General features: G+C 40.8%; 2 protein-coding genes across 4 annotated transcripts; one reads left to right on the forward strand and one right to left on the reverse strand.

Moving 5' to 3' along the window:
• Window positions 1-344: 344 nt before the first annotated feature.
• Window positions 345-12,399, reverse strand: lrrc45 (leucine rich repeat containing 45). 3 transcript variants are annotated; one of them, XM_005814360.2, is made up of 18 exons: window positions 12,315-12,399; window positions 10,372-10,652; window positions 9,971-10,032; window positions 9,787-9,857; window positions 8,717-8,895; window positions 8,394-8,522; window positions 7,911-8,023; window positions 7,700-7,758; window positions 6,978-7,055; window positions 6,566-6,701; window positions 6,008-6,085; window positions 5,203-5,314; window positions 5,063-5,133; window positions 4,600-4,692; window positions 4,410-4,502; window positions 4,163-4,336; window positions 2,838-2,985; window positions 345-1,755 (listed from the first exon to the last, which is right to left on the reverse strand). In XM_005814360.2, exons 2-18 carry the CDS (start codon window positions 10,598-10,600, stop codon window positions 1,556-1,558), a joined length of 2,025 nt encoding a protein of 674 aa, XP_005814417.1. In that variant the 5' UTR covers window positions 10,601-10,652; window positions 12,315-12,399; the 3' UTR covers window positions 345-1,555. The 3 variants fall into 3 exon arrangements, with proteins under 3 accessions (XP_005814417.1, XP_023197142.1, XP_023197141.1); XM_023341374.1 differs by lacking the exon at window positions 12,315-12,399 and having other exon boundaries at window positions 10,295-10,464; XM_023341373.1 differs by lacking the exon at window positions 12,315-12,399 and having other exon boundaries at window positions 10,181-10,464.
• Window positions 12,400-12,842: 443 nt separating this feature from the next.
• Window positions 12,843-16,867, forward strand: trub1 (TruB pseudouridine synthase family member 1). Its single transcript, XM_005814359.2, has 8 exons — window positions 12,843-13,014; window positions 13,086-13,184; window positions 13,438-13,493; window positions 13,629-13,710; window positions 13,788-13,860; window positions 15,592-15,731; window positions 15,821-15,877; window positions 15,961-16,867. Exons 1-8 carry the CDS (start codon window positions 12,870-12,872, stop codon window positions 16,140-16,142), a joined length of 834 nt encoding a protein of 277 aa, XP_005814416.1. The 5' UTR covers window positions 12,843-12,869; the 3' UTR covers window positions 16,143-16,867.
• Window positions 16,868-17,885: the final 1,018 nt, after the last annotated feature.

The following is a 17,885-nucleotide window of genomic DNA, read 5'->3' on the forward strand; positions in this document are numbered from 1 at the left end:
TAAAAAAAAAAAACATGATGTAGACGAATATAGAAAACTATGAATACATTCTACTATTTTAAAGACAAAAATAACAAATGAAGTTAAAAATAAATTCAGGTATATGGAGCTCCAACGAAACCATGTCCAAACTCAGACTACCACAGAGAACAGCTGCAGAATAATCTATATCCAACTTACTGAAAACATCAAATATATCTGATAATGTAACCAAAAAAACTTAAGAGGTAAATTTTATATTATCCTCTAAACTTAGATGTTCTGTAAAATTGTAACTGTGGTAACACAACGATGAAGATCATTATTTGCAAATATAATAAAATAAACACTTGTACTACTAAAACTAATGATACAAGAAAATAGACATTTATTTTGTTTTTGACAAAATCACAAAATGGAATACATTTGAAAAAATAACATGATACAAAATATTTCGTTGTGATATAAAGATGCAATTAGAATACAAAGTTTGTGTAAAAATGAACTCTATGATCCAATCAGAGGATCATCTTGCTTCACTTCCTCTAAAAAAGGAGCTCACATTAAAAAATATTTGTAAACTGGTGAGCAGGATTGAGGACGGTACATATTCCAGCGCTAACAGCGGCTCTAGATGAGCAGTCACTCCAAGTAGCAGGAAAACAGACAAAACAAAAAACATCACTGCCTCACAAATAAAGAAGTAGTTTACTGAAAACAATAAGCTTCAAGATTCCCGATACTTTCCTGCTGCTGTTTCCTTTTACTGACCCAAAGGGGAAAGTTTCCATTTTTGAATCCTGTTAGCAGAAAATAAGAAACTGAGATCAAACAACTGATCTGAGTGGTGAGATTGATTTCAGCCATCAAACGTTAAATTAAAGCTATTTATTGGTACAGTAATATTGCTTTATTCTTCAAAACCTTGTTTAGAATGTGCATGAATTCACACATTTATTAACATAAATACAAAATTTGATGAAATATAGTGAATATTGGGTAAAGAGCAAACAAATGCTGATGATCGACAGACTTTCTCTGTTTTTTATGTTCATAAACTTAAACCTAGACCTGTTCTGCTTCGTTCCACTGAAAACTGAACCTCCAGACAGCACACGACTCAGGATGTATCCCTGAACTGGACCCATTAATCCTTGGGGTTTATGTCTGTATCAGCACCACCTCAGGCCAAAAACTGCCGGACATTTTAATGTTTACAGTCTGGAGGGCAGTGGAGCAGAAAGAACAGAGCTGCTACAGCTGCACCATGAGAAGCTACTGTCTCTGGTCATCATCACCATGGTGACCATGGGGCAAGAAAAAAAAGAAAAAAAACCTTTGCATGACTGTTGTCCACCTCCAGTTACCACACAGACACTCCCAAACACACACCAGAGAGCAAAGGGACCAGAGTGGGGAGGATGAGCCCCAGCCTGGTCAGAAATGAAAACTTCTATGTTCAGAGCTCTTCTAACGTCAGTGTTTCATGGTGTCTAAAATCTGTCAGTCAGTTCCAGTGAGGTGTAGTGACTGGAGAAGGTGTTCACTGGTCATGAGTGGGATTCCACTGGTTCCACTACTTGTTGGGGCTGCTGTAGTGTCCCAGCGGGGAGCCTTGAACGTAGCTGAGGATGGCGCTCTGCAGGTAGCTGGCTCTCTGGGCCTCGTCCTCCTTCATCCGCTGGATCTCCACTTCCTTCAGCCGCAGCTTTTCCAACAGGGAAGACTTTTCACTCTCTTTGTCAAGAAGCACTTCACGGTGATTATTTGTCAGAACTACGAAAAATGAAACACACAAAACAGGCATGATATGTAACAGATGTGTACAGTTTTATGCAATAAATTAAAATATTAATGAACATTTCATGTCTTTCAGTAACTCATAAGTTATATAATATAGAGACCTCCCACATTCCCTATACTTTTTGTTCAAAATATTATTAAAATAGTTTAAGGTATGAGAACCTTTTCTTGTTTTGTAAAAGAATTAAAACTGAAAACGTCCAGATATTTCACTCTGTAAATGCATTGACAATCTTCAACACATTTTTATTTGAATTATTTATTTTACTATAGGTTAAAATAAAATAAAAAAAACAAAAAAAACACCAAACAAATGTTTTAGCTAAAGTTAGGATGATCTAAGTTATTTCTGTTTTGTACGAATCAGAATTTTCTATACACTAAGAATACTATCCAATACAAATACGTGAAGCTAATTTACAATTTTATTCTGCTAATAACTAGCAGAATAAAATCACTTTAAGAAATACTTGAGCATTTATTCACAGGCATCTAAATGAACAGCTCATCACAAAGGCAAACAATCTGTGGATTACAGATTATTTAGCTCAATCCGAAGTCAAGATGAAGACATTCTGCTGTGAAATGTTTGCCTGCTGTTAAACCCAAAATTATTCACACCTCTAGTAGATTCAGATTTAAGATTATTTTCATTCCACAAAGACATTTGTCTCTGATCAAACATGTTCTATCAGATAATAAAACAATGCAAAATAAATATTTTTAACTGTTTTCAATTTAAATTTGTATAAAAATGGACATGTTTTGTTTATAATTTCCTCTTTATATTTATTAACATTACAACAATCAAACCCTAATCTGTAGTTCTGTTCACAGATTTATTCCGGACTCTGGCTGGGCCGCTACAAAATATTAATGTTACTTCTGATGGGAAGAAACATGTAGATCAAGATAAAATATTCAATTAAACCAAAAATCTGACAGGAATCTGAATGATTTTGAGCAAACTGTTTACTAATAGATCAGATTTTTGAGGTTTCCAAAACATTATGCAACTTGAAACAAAGCAGCAAACTAAAAAGTGGATAATGTACCTTTCATCTCTCTCTCCAGAGCACCGATCTTTGCTTTGAGCCCCTCTTGTGCCGTCCTGTCTGCTTCCAGCTGTCCAATCTGCTCCAGCAGCTCCAGTCTGACCCTGCTCACCTCAGCCACCTTCTCCTGCTCTTTTCCAGACAGATCCTGCAACAACATGCAGTGTAGGAAGGATCCACACCAAACCGCTGCCGGCAAACCTACCCAATCAAAGAAGGGCTGGGTGGTACGGCAGAAAAACCTATCACCATGTAAGTGTTTCATTTTAGTCCATATCAATGATTAGTGATTACTTTTTTGTTTTAAATATCTGAAATACTGCCAAGCTGGCGGCATGAGCTTTCTTACTCAACAGGTTGTTGCTAGGTAACAACCTTTTTTTTCTCTTCACATAGAGGGACTATCAGTCGACATCGCGTTGCGTCAGCAGCCACTCTACTGCCGCCTGCAGAAGGCAGGCAACAATACATTATTCTAACTATTTAAATGATTTACAATCAGACTGATGAAATCATCAACAACTCGCCGCCAGCGCAGATCACCTCTCTTCACCCGGCACAAACTGACACACGCAGCTTTGAGGGACCTGCAAATGTCAGAGGCTTTATTTTTAGTACATCATCTGTGAACCTCGAACTACCTCTGATTCAACCTGCTGCTTTTTTGATTTCAGCTGATGGCTGAAGAAATGATTGTATTTCATTTGTCCTTTGCCAAATATGAATTTCGGGGGTTTTTGTTCGTTTTTTCACCTTTTTTTAAAAAAACTAAATTTTTAGGAAAACTCTATTCCAGTGCTCATCTTATTTAGAGAGACTCGGCATATCTTGTTGAGAGCTGATGATGTTACCATGAATAAAACTGCTTTAATATTGCCAGTAATATTAATATTGCCACTGCAGTTTGGGCCATTTTGTCCTCATTTATTCACTCACCTGCATGTAATGTGTATTAATGGGTCACTAATATATTGATATTAGTGACCCATTAATACATGGTGGCATAACTTATTTAATCACGCAGTGATAAACAGCTGAAGTACGCTGACAACATAATAGCTAATATTAAAACAGCAAGATAAATGTGGGTAACCATGGCAACCAGTGAGCACTTGAAGACTGTCGGGTCTTTCAGCAGCATCCGCTGTGTTTACAAACAGATAATCCCTCTATGGGCTCCACCTGGTCTGGTGTTGGTGTTAGGGTGTGAGGCCTTCCACAGAGCACATCCTGTGTGTCTCAGTTGTGTCTGAATTCATTTTGAGCTGGTTTTGTAGAACAGCTGATTAACAAACAGCAGCAGCAGCAGGCTACTGGGCGCCTACCTGCTGAAGCTCCTCTATCCGGCGCCGCAGGCCGTCCATCTCCACGCTCTGGTGGCTGCTCTTCACCTGCAGCTCAGAGATGCTCTGTTTCTGCTGGGAGCAATGCAGCTGCAGCTGCTGCATGGACGCACGCAGGGAGCGCAGCTTCTCCTCCAGGGACGACACGTGCTCCTGCTGCTCGTGGGAAGAAGAGTAGACGTGAAGTTTTGAGAGCAGGAAGACTTTCTCTTCTGTTCAGACGTCTTACCTCCTCCAAGCGCATTTGAGTTCGCACTTTTCCCAGTTCCTCCTCTGCCTGGGCCCTCTCTGTCACAACAGCTGCTTTCGTTTTACCCAGCTCCTGCGGCAAGGAGACAAAACCAACTATCTGAAAAACTCTTACACACGGTTATGAAATTATTCTACTCTGCCAAACGGAAGGAAGCAGGACTGGTGACCTCTTCCAGCTGGATCCTCTGCGCCTCCAGTTTGAAGATCCGCTCCTGCAGAGCTCTCTCACTCTCCTCTAGATGCCGGCTGACGTTCTCCACCTGTACGAGGATGTAGCTGTTAAAAAATGTCCATTCAAAAGTTGGCTGCAGTACTGCAACTTTAAGCATGCAAGCAATCATATATACCAAATATTTATATCAACTCTTTGAAACAAGAAAGGCAGCAGTTCACAAAGGACCAGGTCTGATATCACTACAAGTCTTTTACCAGACAAAACGCTTTGAAGGATGTTGAATTAGCAGAATTACAACATTTCATTTGAAATGAAATGTTGTAATTCTCAATAAAGTATTTCTGAATTTTGCACTGGATTGAAACTGAGAATAGCATGTTATTCATGCGCGGGTTCCAGCTGTGATGTGATGCATGTTGTGTGAAGAGTGTGATGATGGGTGGAGGACGCAGCACCTCTTTGTGTCTCAGGCTCTCCATGTCCTCCAGGGTTTGCTTGGACCGCCGCTTCTCTGACTCCAGCCGATCTGCGGGACAGACGGGACATGAGCCGGGCCTTGTGTGGGAACACGGCCTGCTCCAGATGCTGCTGCTACCTTCTGCCTTCGTTAGCCGCATCTTGAGCTCTGCGGTGCTGTTGGTGAGCTCCTGCTTCAGCTCAAAGATCTGCTGCTGCTGAGACTTGCACCTGCATTCCAGCTCCTCCACCTGACACACATCTATTACTGACATGATCGCCACGTTCATACACTACAGGTAGTCAACATTTCCTCTGCTGCACGCCATCAAACAAAAGCTCAACTTTTACATTTGATGCTGGTTTCAAAGACAATATCAAGAAAAAGTTCAGGAAATGCAGTATATAAAAGCATAAAAGTAAAAAAAATGGTTTGCATGTCAGTAAATCATTTTTGGCCATTCTGCTGATGTGATGCAGGAAGACTCCACCATGACATTATTACTGTTCTGACCTTGGATTTCACAGGAGTTAACCCCATTGGCCTCAAGCGACCTTCAGATCATGATCAAGCCTCTCCTGTAAAGCTGGAGGCTTTCACACACAGACGACGTTATGATCCAGAACATCTGTGCATGATAACCTGATTTATTTCTGAACTGTTTCTATTGAAGGGGAACAAATACATAATTCACTCAATGACACACAAACAAATTTTCTACTTTGACCTAAGGATTTTTTCTGATTTTCTCATTGGTTCTCTTACTCTCTATCAAAATATGAAACCAGCATAAAATGTACAGAATGAGCTTTTGTGTATGTGTGTGAGAACTTAGAGAATCAGCCAGGGATCAAATACTTATTTCCCACGTTATGAAATAGTCCTTGTAATGCCACAGGTGTGTAAAGTTAGACACATAATACTCAACAAGCAGGGCTCATACTTTATTCCTGAGTTGGCCGTTGGTTTCCATCAGGTTCTGGATCTCTCTGTGGAGTTTTCCCTCCCTGAGGGAACTTTCCTAAAGGAAGGGAAGACAAGCACAGAGGATCATAGCATAGTCCTGTATTGACTAATGTTCATTTGTTTGTTTGTTCTTTCGTTCATTGAGAATCTGTGAAAATTGATGCTCTCTATCCAATCTGACTGAGCTTGAGCTGTTTTAGGAGAGCTCTGAGTAGAAATGTTCACCTGTAGATGTAAAAGCTGGTAGAGACAAAAGACCTTCAGAGGTCACTGCAGCAAAACGTGGTTCTACTGAGTCTGAACTCCAGGGCTGGACACATTTTAAGATTTTTATGTGTGAAAAAAATCCAATAAAGTACAAGAGAGGTTTGTTTTATAATATGAAAAATGTGGCTCAGTTCAATACCTCTGCAAGGCGCCTGTAAATACACACTGTGTGTGAGCGAGTCATCTATCCAGATCTGTCCGTGTAACTGCCGCTTTAAAACACATAACTCAGACGACAGCCCTGATGATCTCCAGGGTTTCCGCGTACCTCTTCCTGCTTCTTCCTCAGTCGGCTCTGCTGCTCCTTCTGCTCTTCTTTCTCAGCCTTCATGCGAGACAGGACCTCACCCATACTCTGACCTTTCTGCTCTGAGAGGGCCAGAGCTGCTTCTGTCATCTGCAACCTGCAATGTCAACAGAAACACCCACAAACCTCACTGCTTCCATCCATTCCTGCAGTCGTCAGATATAGCTTCTTCAGAGTAACAAAACTCATCATAGTTAACTAAATATCTTAGGAGTTTGGGGAACATGTTTGAATTTTGTACAGCTTTAGCTTAATTACTGCTCTGGTTGTGACGTTCTTTCAGAAAATTGTCTTTTTTTAAAAATCTAAAAAATGAGTCTTGCTCTTCAGCAGGAACATCTGAATGTAGCATGAAAGAATCTGAAGGAATTACTTGGCAGTGAGGGAGTTGATCGCTGACTTCCTCTCATTCAGAGCTTGTTGGAGTTGACCAATCTGAGCAGAGGTTGACCTAACATCAGAGGAGGTAAACGGGTCATATTTAAAGAGACAGTAGGTCTAACATATTAATTTTGTAGGTAATAAGTCACAGACTTCATAAGTAAATTTGATTCCTTTATGGTTTATAGTGTCTAATGGTTCATTAGACCTGATGACCTCAGGAGAGTGACCAATAAGGTCCGTTACGGATGTTTAACAGGCTTAATGACAGTCAAAGCTACACTGTCCCTATAGAGAAGACTGCTGTCCATAGCTGAAGTTGTATGTTTAGAGGTAACCAAGTCTTGTATGGTAAACTGTGTTTGCCATCTACAATCCAACTCTTATGTCTCGTTTCCACTGATCGGTACTGAACCGCTCCGACCTTTACTGCTTAGTGGAAGATTGATCTGCTTAGTGGCATTAGATTCTTCCCAGGTCAGTGTAGTGATTACTAATATAGACTTGTCTAAAACAAGTCTATAAATCCTCCTTTACTCAGATAAGTCTGTGTCATCTCACCTTGTCATTAGTGAAGGAACTAAACCCACTTAAAATACACTTTAGGTTCATTTAATAAGTAAGTGTTTAAGTCTTTGTATTTAAAGAAGGTTGTGTACATCAGCTTTAAGGCTAATTCATCAGCCAGTAATTATACAAAGTAAATGAACTCACTTGGTGGAGCGTCCCATCTCCTCCCTCTGCCTGTCTATTGTCTCCATCAGGCTGAGGAACTGGAGGACAGTTAGGACAACCAGAGTCATGGTCAGCATAAGAAAATCACAAAACACTCATTTGAAATAAGACACAGTAGATAAGATAGAGAGAAAACTCTCTCTCTACTTACTGTCTTCTCCAGACAAAATGTGCCAAACTGACAGCTTACCTGGCGACCCTTTTCCTCCTTCAGTGACTGGATCTCTCTGCTGAGGACATGGGTCTTGTTGCGGCTTTCTCTCAGCGTGAACTCTCTTTCAGAGTTGTGTCCTGTGCTCTGCTCTAGAAGAGTCCAGAAAGTTCACAAAATGAGCCGCAGAGATGACAGTGGGTTTGTTGAGGCAGGTATATGACTCCAACTCCACCAATAGGTGTTTGTTCTCTCACTCAGGTGGACCAATAGGAGTCTCTCCAGAACCTTCAGCTGTGTTACATATGGAGCTGCCCAGTCATAGAAAAAAGACTCCTATTCACTATTATTCCTGTCAATACTAAAGTTATTTTGGTGACACTGCATGTGTAGCATATTATAAAACAAAATATGCATGTCAATCTGGTGATTTCACTAATAGTATTTTTGGATGATTTTTATTGTTTTTGCTATATTTTAGTGGAAATCACACTTACAGGAGGAAATGTGTGGCAATCTTACCCAGAGCTTTGAGAATGTCACTGGGAATGTTGTTTCCTGCCATCTCGAGCTGTACTACGCTCTTGTTCTTCTGCAGGGCCTCCAGCAGGGACCTCCCACCCAGCAGACCGATGTTGTTCCACCTCAGGTCTGGAAAAGGAAGAGTGAACTATCATTAGTCACACAGCAAAGATGTTTGGTTTATACCAACATCTCCACTACATCAGGAGAAGTACAACAACAACAAACACAACAGGTTATGGACTCCTGAGACATTGAAAGATGAGTCAACATGTCTGTTGCTCTGCGGTTGGTCAGGACTGATGTGGTCAGTTCCACTTCACCTAGCTCCTGCAGGGTGCTGTTGCGTCTGAGGGCCAGCGCCAGCTCTGAGGCGCCGTGGTGGTTGATCTGATTGTTGCGCAGGTCCAGGTGTGTCAGAGTGTTGTTGGACGCCAACCCATCACAGAACAGCGAAAAGGACTCTTCCCACACACCCAGAGCATTCCACTCCAACACCAGCCTGAGAACAGTGTTCACACTGGGTCACTATTATCACATTATAAACGTATTTCCCTCCTCAGGCTGCAGGGATTTCATATTTATTAAAAACAGTGGAAACCTTAGAAACCAGTGCTGTCACAAGATTCTCCAAAGGACAACATTTTGTTCATATTTGTAGTTACACCACTATATCTTATACTGACTAAAACAAGTAAAACTGCTGTTATAGTTTTACTGACAGCATCATCTTAGATACACAGGTGAAAATGACTGTGTTTAAAGATAACACAGTGGTTCCCAAAGATTTTCTGGGCCCCAGAAAATGGGGAGATTTTTATTACAATAAAATCCCCCCAAAAAGAAAAAAAAATCAACTGGGCACACACATCATTCAACAATTCATAAACCTATACACATATTTTGTTTTCAAACTCCACAGAAGTTTATTTCTCACTTCAGGTTGCAACAAAACAAACTACAAACCATCTTTACAGTGAAGCACTTTTGTGTAACAGTTTTATTTTTTCATTCATCCATACCACCCCACACTTTGGGAACCACTGCATTAGGAGAAATGTATCAAAAATGTTCTCCCTCCTCACAGAGAGATGAATAAGAAATATTAGATTGTTCAAAAACAGCAATGTCAGCATTTTTTCTTTACAAATTCCTACAATGTCTGTAAGAAGTAAAAATGTTTGAAGATTTCTCGTTCCTGATTGAAACACTTTGTGATTTTTGTCCATGACAGATGCTTTACTAATCACCTTTACTTCAGACAGCAGCTTTCACTACACTTGGTAAACATTTTAGTGAAAAATCACTAAACATCATATTTTCCCACAATGATAAAAAGAGGATCCCTAAGTTAATATGTTTTCAGTTTTTTTTTTTTGACAGATAAACTCACCTGTGCAGCGTCTTGTTACATCCCAGCAGCTTGCCCAGAACCTCAGCTCCTGTAGATCTCAGGTTGTTTCCCTGGAAACAGTTTTCAGAAACTCACCAATAAAAAGAGAGTTTGCGTTCAGAAGAATTATTTTAAAGTGTTTCTGCCTGTGTTTTTAGTGTGTGTCAGATTTGACAGATGTTACCTTTAGATCCAGACATTTCACTGATGTGTTGTGAAACAGTCCAGCCAAAATCATCTTGGTGCCTGAAAGTCACGTCAGAAATGTAGACTGTTACATATATAGACATTTATTATTCAAAGATGAATAAGATATCTTGATGGCTTTTTGTTAATGCCACAGTCTCTAAACAATACATCCCAGTGGTTCCCACTATTGACTTGTACATGGTACCTTCTCTTTCACTCATCTTGATGCAGAACAAAGTCGTGCAGAGGCCTGCTAACGAACCATTCAGCTGATTATGGTGTTGGACCAGAGAAACATCCAGAATAAGCAGGGACCCACCTGGGTTTTGAGGACTGGAGTGTAGCACCTCTGTTTTATAGCATCATAAAGCCAACATGGCTGACAGTCGTACACACCTTCCTCTGTTAGCATGCAGTCACTAAGGGAGACCTCTGTGAAGACAGCGTCCTTCTGGAAGGCCCTGGCCAGGACGCTGCAGGTGTCAGTGGACAGGCTGTGTCCACTCAGGTCCAGCCTGGAGCTGTGGGCAGCCCTGCTCTCCTGGAGCTGAGCCACAACACTCTCCTGGGGCTCCACCCCGCCCTCCTTACACAGCTGCAGGTACGTCCACCTGAAGTCTTCCATACTGGATGGAGCTGTTCGTTCTTCCTGCTGCCTGCCAGGACCTGAGCATCAGCTGAAAGGAAATGAGACATTTTCCTCAACAAACTGCTGCTTCATTCATTTCTGACACAATGAAGTTAAATAGTTTCTAAGTGTTGCTTTCAAATTGTGATCATTTATCACTTTCAGACTCTTCATGAAGCTGTAATGTCATCCACCGTTTCACTGCCGTAAAGGTTAGAGGTCAACCAACTGTGAGCGGTCAGTGGCAATTTAAACATTAGTGGACCTGTGGGCTGTTGGCTGATTTGCTTTTTTTCCCCATCTGTTATTTTTTATATGAAGGCAGCAGCTGATGCTAAGTGGCTATGCTATCTGAAGTTGAGACATCACTGTGGAGGAACTCTGGCCCACTCCGCTTTGCAGAATTATTGGAATTCTGTCACATTTCTGCCAAGACCTCCATTTTCATGGTCCTGCATAATAAAAGTGAGCTTGAGCTGCTTTTTGTGTTTATTCAGGTTAACTTTGTCTGATCTGAAACCCAGTTTGATGATCTGAAACATCCAACTGGGACAAAAAAAGAAATAAAGTTTAGAAGACATTATAGACCTGTCATTATGGTATCAACCTTCCAGACCGCTCAGGGGTTCTGGTTCTGGTCTGCTCTGTATCCCCAGAACCAAACATGGAGAAGCAGCATTCAGTTTGTATGCTCCTCAAATCTGGAACAAACTTACAGAAAACTGCAAAACAGCTAAATTTGAGTTTCTTCAAATTTAGATTAAAACCTGTTCGTTTAGAGGTGTGTTTAATTCACATAGATGAATTCCAGTCTTCATTCTATTATTTTATGACAATGATATTTGATGATATTTAAGAAAATTGCCTATTACTGAAATATGGTATGCAAATAAATTTGACTTGCCACAGAAATCTATGTTATTCTAATACCCCTAAATAAAATCAAGCGCAATTGCCTTTATACATTACCTATATAGTAAATAAAGTCCACCTTTGTATAATTTAATCCCAGTAAAGGTTGGAAGCATTATGATGTGGGGATGAGTTTCTTTGGGACTGACAGGGTCGATGGGAAAATGGATGGAGGTGAGTCCAGGATAATCCTGGAAGAAAACTTGTTGTAGGCCACAGAAAACCTGAGACTGGGATGGGGGTTCACCTCCCAGCAGAACAAACTCCTTAAACGATGATCGTTTCTCTCAAAGTATCACAGATGTTCTCCTTCTAACTTGACTGATTGTGAGCAATTTTGCAAAGCTGATAGACACAAATCAGAAAACACCTGCACTTATAAAACCCTGTTGTAATATCATATTAACTATGTGAATATGCACAACACATTTGTCAGATTGTCATTTGTGAAAATGTTGAAAATCATGCATCTCCCCACCCCCCCAACTTTGCAATTATGTACCATTAAATGTATTGGCAATTATCTTGAAGTTATAATAAACAACATCCGGAGAGTCACTTAGAACAACGCAGCTGCAAAGTCTATCCCGGAAGGTTCTGAAAACCCACCGTCATATTTGACCATATTCTATAAGACAACCATTATGATGGTCCACACTGATGCAACTGTAAGTTTTAGCTGTAACTGAACCACAACATAACCGCGTTAACACAGTGAAACCCACAAACAGCGACGGTATCCAGAGAAACATGGCGTTTACTCTACAAACTAAAAATAGGGACAAAAATCAAGACCAACCTCTGAGAGCAGGAAACGACTACCTAACAGAAAGCGGTTGTTTCAGACACAGAAGCTAACAGAAAACAAGCCAGCGAGTAACCAGGAAATGAACTAGAGACGCAAAGCATCGTGGTCTGTGTAGTTTTGTAAAAACGCCTTAGCGCTAGCTTCAGTTGACATCTTTTGCATAGCTCTACCGCCCTCTTTTGGCTAGGGCCTAATGATAATCAGAACAGACGAGTATTATGAGACGAGATAGCTATGTAATAATTATGAGATATGATCTCAATATTATGATACTAATTAAGATTCAAATTAAGTTTGAATCAGCATACTTCCATTTAGCTGTTTCATGCAGAAATATAGATCTTTCTTTATAATATAATGAATATCAAATGTTTCATGTAATTTCAGTACTCACTGTTATCTCTTATTTTGGAATTTAAAAGGCGGCAAAGATTGGAAGTCATTTTCCAGATGTGATTGTTTACTTCCCCAAACAGCAGAGGGCAGTAAAACACCATTAATTCGCTCTCCATAAAAGAAGAAGATGAACATTTCACAAAAACAAGCATGGCTGGGAATGTGAGCGGCGCAGCGGGACCAATAAGTTCTCTGTCTAAGCTTCAGTCTTTAAATGGCTTGTTCGCCATATATAAGAAACAAGGGCCGACATCTGCTGATGTGTTAAACAAGTTCAAAGAGACTTTGCTCAGAGGTAAGCCTGCGCAAACAACAGCAACACGGAGGGCTACTGCTCATTAAAAGGCTTTACTTCTGTTCGTCCAGAGGCGGGAGTGCAGAACCCAAACAGCAGAAAGAGGAAGAAGCAGTACCTGAAGATGGGCCACGGAGGGACCCTGGACAGCGCTGCCAGCGGGGTCTTGGGTAAGAGGCGTTCACTGTCCGCCAGGAGATCTGAGCGTTAGAGTTTCATTCCACTCCAATTCAAATAGGTACCTGCATGGCAAACAATGCGGCTGTCATAAATCATTCAGTCCAATTTAATTCAATTCAAAATGCCAAGTCCAATATAAGTAAGCTGGGTTATTTGATGAAAGAAGAAATCCTATACCATTAATTTTACGAGCTTCATTTTTTCCTGAAAGGAAGAAAACCATTCCTCACTCTTCTCTTTCAGTTGTCGGTATTGGGAACGGGACAAAAAAGCTCAGCACGATGTTGACTGGTTCAAAGGTGAGTTTGGTAAAACAGCATATGAAAGTGAGGCTCAAAGCAGCAACACTTGAGGATAAATTGACACTGTTTCTTAGCAACGCATCTAATCGAGGTTAGATTTCATTTTTGTGTACTCTAATTATATCCTTCAAGAAATACGTGGCTGTTGGAGAACTGGGAAAAGCAACAGATACCTTTGATGCCACTGGAACGGTGATCATGGAGAAAGAGTTTGGTAAATGTTTCCTTTGCAGCAGAGTTCCTACAGGTTTCTGCAGGGCCATAGTAGCGTTTTCTGTTCTCTCCTTCTAGAGCACATAACCAGGCTGGACATGGAGGAGAAGTTAAAAGCTTTTACCGGTGACATCATGCAGGTTCCTCCACTGTAAGTAACCCCATCTGAACAGAGAGGTGTTTATATCGGAGGAGAAATTTACACATCTGATGCTAAACAGGTGATTATCGGCAGACATGGGTGGGAAACTTACAAACCGGGAGGCTGGCCCCAGTAACAAGCTCTGTGTGGAAACAGGCCTGCTGGGACCTTCACAAGTCATCACATCCTTTAAACCTTTTAGCATTTGGTCTTGTCACAATCAGACTTTGAGAGATTTAGTGCGGCAGACCAGCTCCAGGTAGTGCATCATTTGGAAGCAGATGGACAATCTGTGGTCTTCAAAATGTTTTACAAATAACCTGAAAACTTCCTGATGTGTTTGTATTGGCTCCTTTAGAGTCCACTCGTAGAATCAGGTGTTTTGGGGAAATGCCATGTTAATAACAGGAAGGATTTTTCTAACTTTTGAGTCACTGACACAATAAATTAAAATGACAGCAGTAGGAAAGAAGTGTATAATCTAAATTACACAACAAGCAGGGGTTCACTGGGCAACAAGGCAAGATAAAGTTTATCTCATTAGTGCAACCAAAACATTTGGATATTTAGGCATGATGATGACCCAGCAAACCTCCCAACTGTACAGGACAGTCTTTGTTCCAGCTGCCAAATGAAACATGTTTGAGCTGAACGTCTTTATCAATATTTCCCCAAGGCTAATGCAATAACATAATATAGCAGGACATATGGTTTATTAGAACTTCATTCTTTTTTTTTTAGATCTCGTTGCCAAAATGTTTTTTAATTTGGAGCAGTCCCAGAAAATGTGTGTGTGTGATACATTTTCTCTATTTCTATTATATAGAAATAGAGAAAACATAACAATATAACAAAGTCTATTATATTTTGTTGTACTGATCAGATTTTTTTTAATCCGTTTTATTTTAATGTCAGGTCCTTCCTTCACCTTTGTGGCTGCTTGTCTGGGTACCGCTGTTGTTTCCCAGCCTGTCAGTGCAGCTGTTGGTGGGCCGTCCTCTCTCCAGGTCCACTTCATGGATCGTTCATGTGGTTTTAAAACCTAGCCCTGATTTGAACTTCTCCAGCTTTCTCCCTGAACTAAATTATGTGAGACGTGAAGGTAGTCGCATGGCTGTTGATGTGACTCCAGAGTCAGACATGAGTAGAGCGTATAAGGCAACAGTTGGATACTTAAATATTATTTTTATCAAAGTTTTTATCCATTTACTGCCAAATTACATCAGTCTCTCCAGTTTTTTGTGATTCTGTAAACATGGAAATGTATACAAAATCAACACATGCTCACTTTTTTTGCATTAGTGCATTATTTATTTATTACGCTTATTCCAAATTTTCCACAATGATCAAAGACATTGGGTTTAAGTGGCTGCTTCCTCCCACCTGCAGATGGCAGTATGTCACATTTACTTCACTTCTGCCTCAGTCTACTGATGTCAAGTTAGTCTCTAATTGACATGATGAGTAACAAAAAGTCACATTTACTGTCGTCCAGAAGTCCAAACGTTTGAAAATGTCCATTTTCTTCCCCAATGATGCACTTCTATGTTTTGATCTGTGAGATGGACTTTGTGATTATAATTTTGTGGCTCCTTTTGCAAGACAATGTATGTGCCATGGAAACCGATGGGAGGGTTCCACGGAAACATGGGCATGTGCAGAAAACCGTATTTCCCAGATGAAGCTTATGTTGTCTGAACTCTAAAATTCTCAGTACAGTGAAGTTTTGTTGTTTGCTAGCTTCTCCGCCCTGAAGAAAGACGGCCAGCGTCTGTCTGTGTTGTTGAAGAAAGGTCACCAGGTGGAGGCCAAACCTGCACGGCCCGTCACCGTGCACAGCCTGACTCTGCAGGAGTTCAAACCTCCTCTCTTCACTCTCGGTTAGCTCAAACTGCTCCATCCACTCTGAGCTGTTCTGTGCAGCATGACGACTGTCATTCCTTCCCTTTCCACTCTGACTGTGTGACAGATATCGAATGCGGTGGAGGGTTTTATGTCAGAAGCCTGGTGGACGACCTGGGAAAAGGTAACGCTCCAGATGATCTCGGTGAAAGCATTGGAGCTAAAATTGGTGTTTTGTAACGTGGCTGCTGTGTTTTGGTGCTGCAGCTCTGTCGTCATGTGCTCATGTGAAGGAGCTGGTCAGGATGAAGCAGGGCCAGTTCACCCTGCAGGATCACGTGCTGCATGAGGAGCAGTGGACGCTGCAGAGCGTCGTTGGGGCGCTGCAGCCCTGCCCAGAGGAGGACCAGAGGATGGACTCTCCCAGATCCCCACAGATCCCTACCTAACAGCTGGCATCGGGCAAAAGGAAGAGCCGTTTGGTGCCATCCTCTACCTGCTTTGTCCTCCAGAGAGAAGATCAGATGTAAACATCTGAGATCGTTTGGTTTGTTTAGTGACTGGTGGCAAAAAACTGACTGATGGTAAAACCATCGTTGCTCTCCTGGAGGTCAGTGGACTAGTCTGAACTGCACTGACTCTGCTTTTTGCGGTTGGTTAAATATAATTATTGCTTTTGTTGAAGGTGCAGTTTAACTATTATTTGAATTGTTTTTCTTTTACATATTTGTTAAAACTGTCACCATGTAGTGACAGTTTGACATAACCTGAAAATATCGATCTCCACCTCCTCCCTGAGCTATTATTGATCTGCAGAAATGCACCGTACCCGACCAAAAACAACAAATCAGAGCCAGGAGGCGGGTCTTAGCGCTATCATTGAATGTCATGCACTCGCTGATCAGTGCGCTAATGGCTGGAGAAATGACTTTACCTGCCACACAGTGCCACATGAAATAGTGATTGACAACAGTAAGACCCTCCTGGCTCTGATTGGTTTCTGGGTTGTTGTTGTTTTTGTTTGTCTCATATTGTCATGACATGGTGACAGTTTATACAAATATTACAAACTTAGAGCCTTAGGGACCATTATCCTCATTGAGCCTTTTCATTTCACAGCATCATTCAAATTAAGTTTATGGACTTTCTTGCTGTAATAAATGTCTCCACAAGAGGTCCCTACTGAGCCTTCTCTTTGTGTTGTGGTTGAACGTCTGCAGGTTCAGACCTCCAGCATCCTTCCTCAAGATAATCCTGACCATCTTCTCATTCTGGACCCTGGGATTATCTTAGATTATTTTAGCTAAGCTTCAGGCTTCCTCCTTTCTGTGTTCAAGGATTGCTTTTTTTATTCTTTCTTTCCATTTGTACAGATAGTTTCTCTCCTAATTGAAAGGGTGTGTGTGTTATCCAGCTTTAAACTGCAACATAATATCCAAAGTGACATACAAGCAATGAAAGAAAAAATAAGAGCAAACTGAAGAAAACGATGGGCATAGGATCAGATATTAGTTTCAAATTTGTCCTGGAGAATCTACCCTGATTGCACTATTGCTAAACAAGATGTATTTATGATTATTGATTTTTTATTATTGAACAGCTACAGAGTTCTGTCAATGTGAAATGTTTAGAAAAATCAGGCATGAATATTTAAGACAGTAAAAGTGACTTTCCAGGTTTCCTGGTGGAATATATGTGAGCACAGTTGTTACAGAAATACATAAAAAATTGAAACAATCCCATCTCAATACTTTCATGCCACATTTCTGATGTTAGGAATCAGTGACCAATACAGACAGTCCAGTTTTTATCGGTTCACCAGGGCTGAGGTCAGTCTGATCTGTTTTGTTTGCGAAGCAGCAACTAAACGTCTCGTCATTCCTCCATGTTCACCGTCTTTACAGGCTCTGCTGCTCTTCATCCGTGGATGTGATGGCTCTGCATTAAAATTCATCTTTTTAAAAGATGGGACGATTTCTTTTTAATTTAATTTTTTTTTGGTTCATCTTCATGCCAGTACCTTGCCTCCATTTTTCTGTTACCTGGTTTTGACCCATCCACTTTAACAGTGGGGAAAGGCCAGTTCAGTTCAAAAATACTTGGTCTGGAGAGAAAATCAATGTTGTAACCATACAGTTATCTTTAGACTAGTAGATGCTGATAGCAGGAAGGATCTCCTGTAGTGGTCTGTA

The sequence above is a fragment of the Xiphophorus maculatus genome, chromosome 10 (genome assembly GCF_002775205.1).
Source record: "Xiphophorus maculatus strain JP 163 A chromosome 10, X_maculatus-5.0-male, whole genome shotgun sequence".
Classification (NCBI taxonomy): domain Eukaryota; kingdom Metazoa; phylum Chordata; class Actinopteri; order Cyprinodontiformes; family Poeciliidae; genus Xiphophorus; species Xiphophorus maculatus.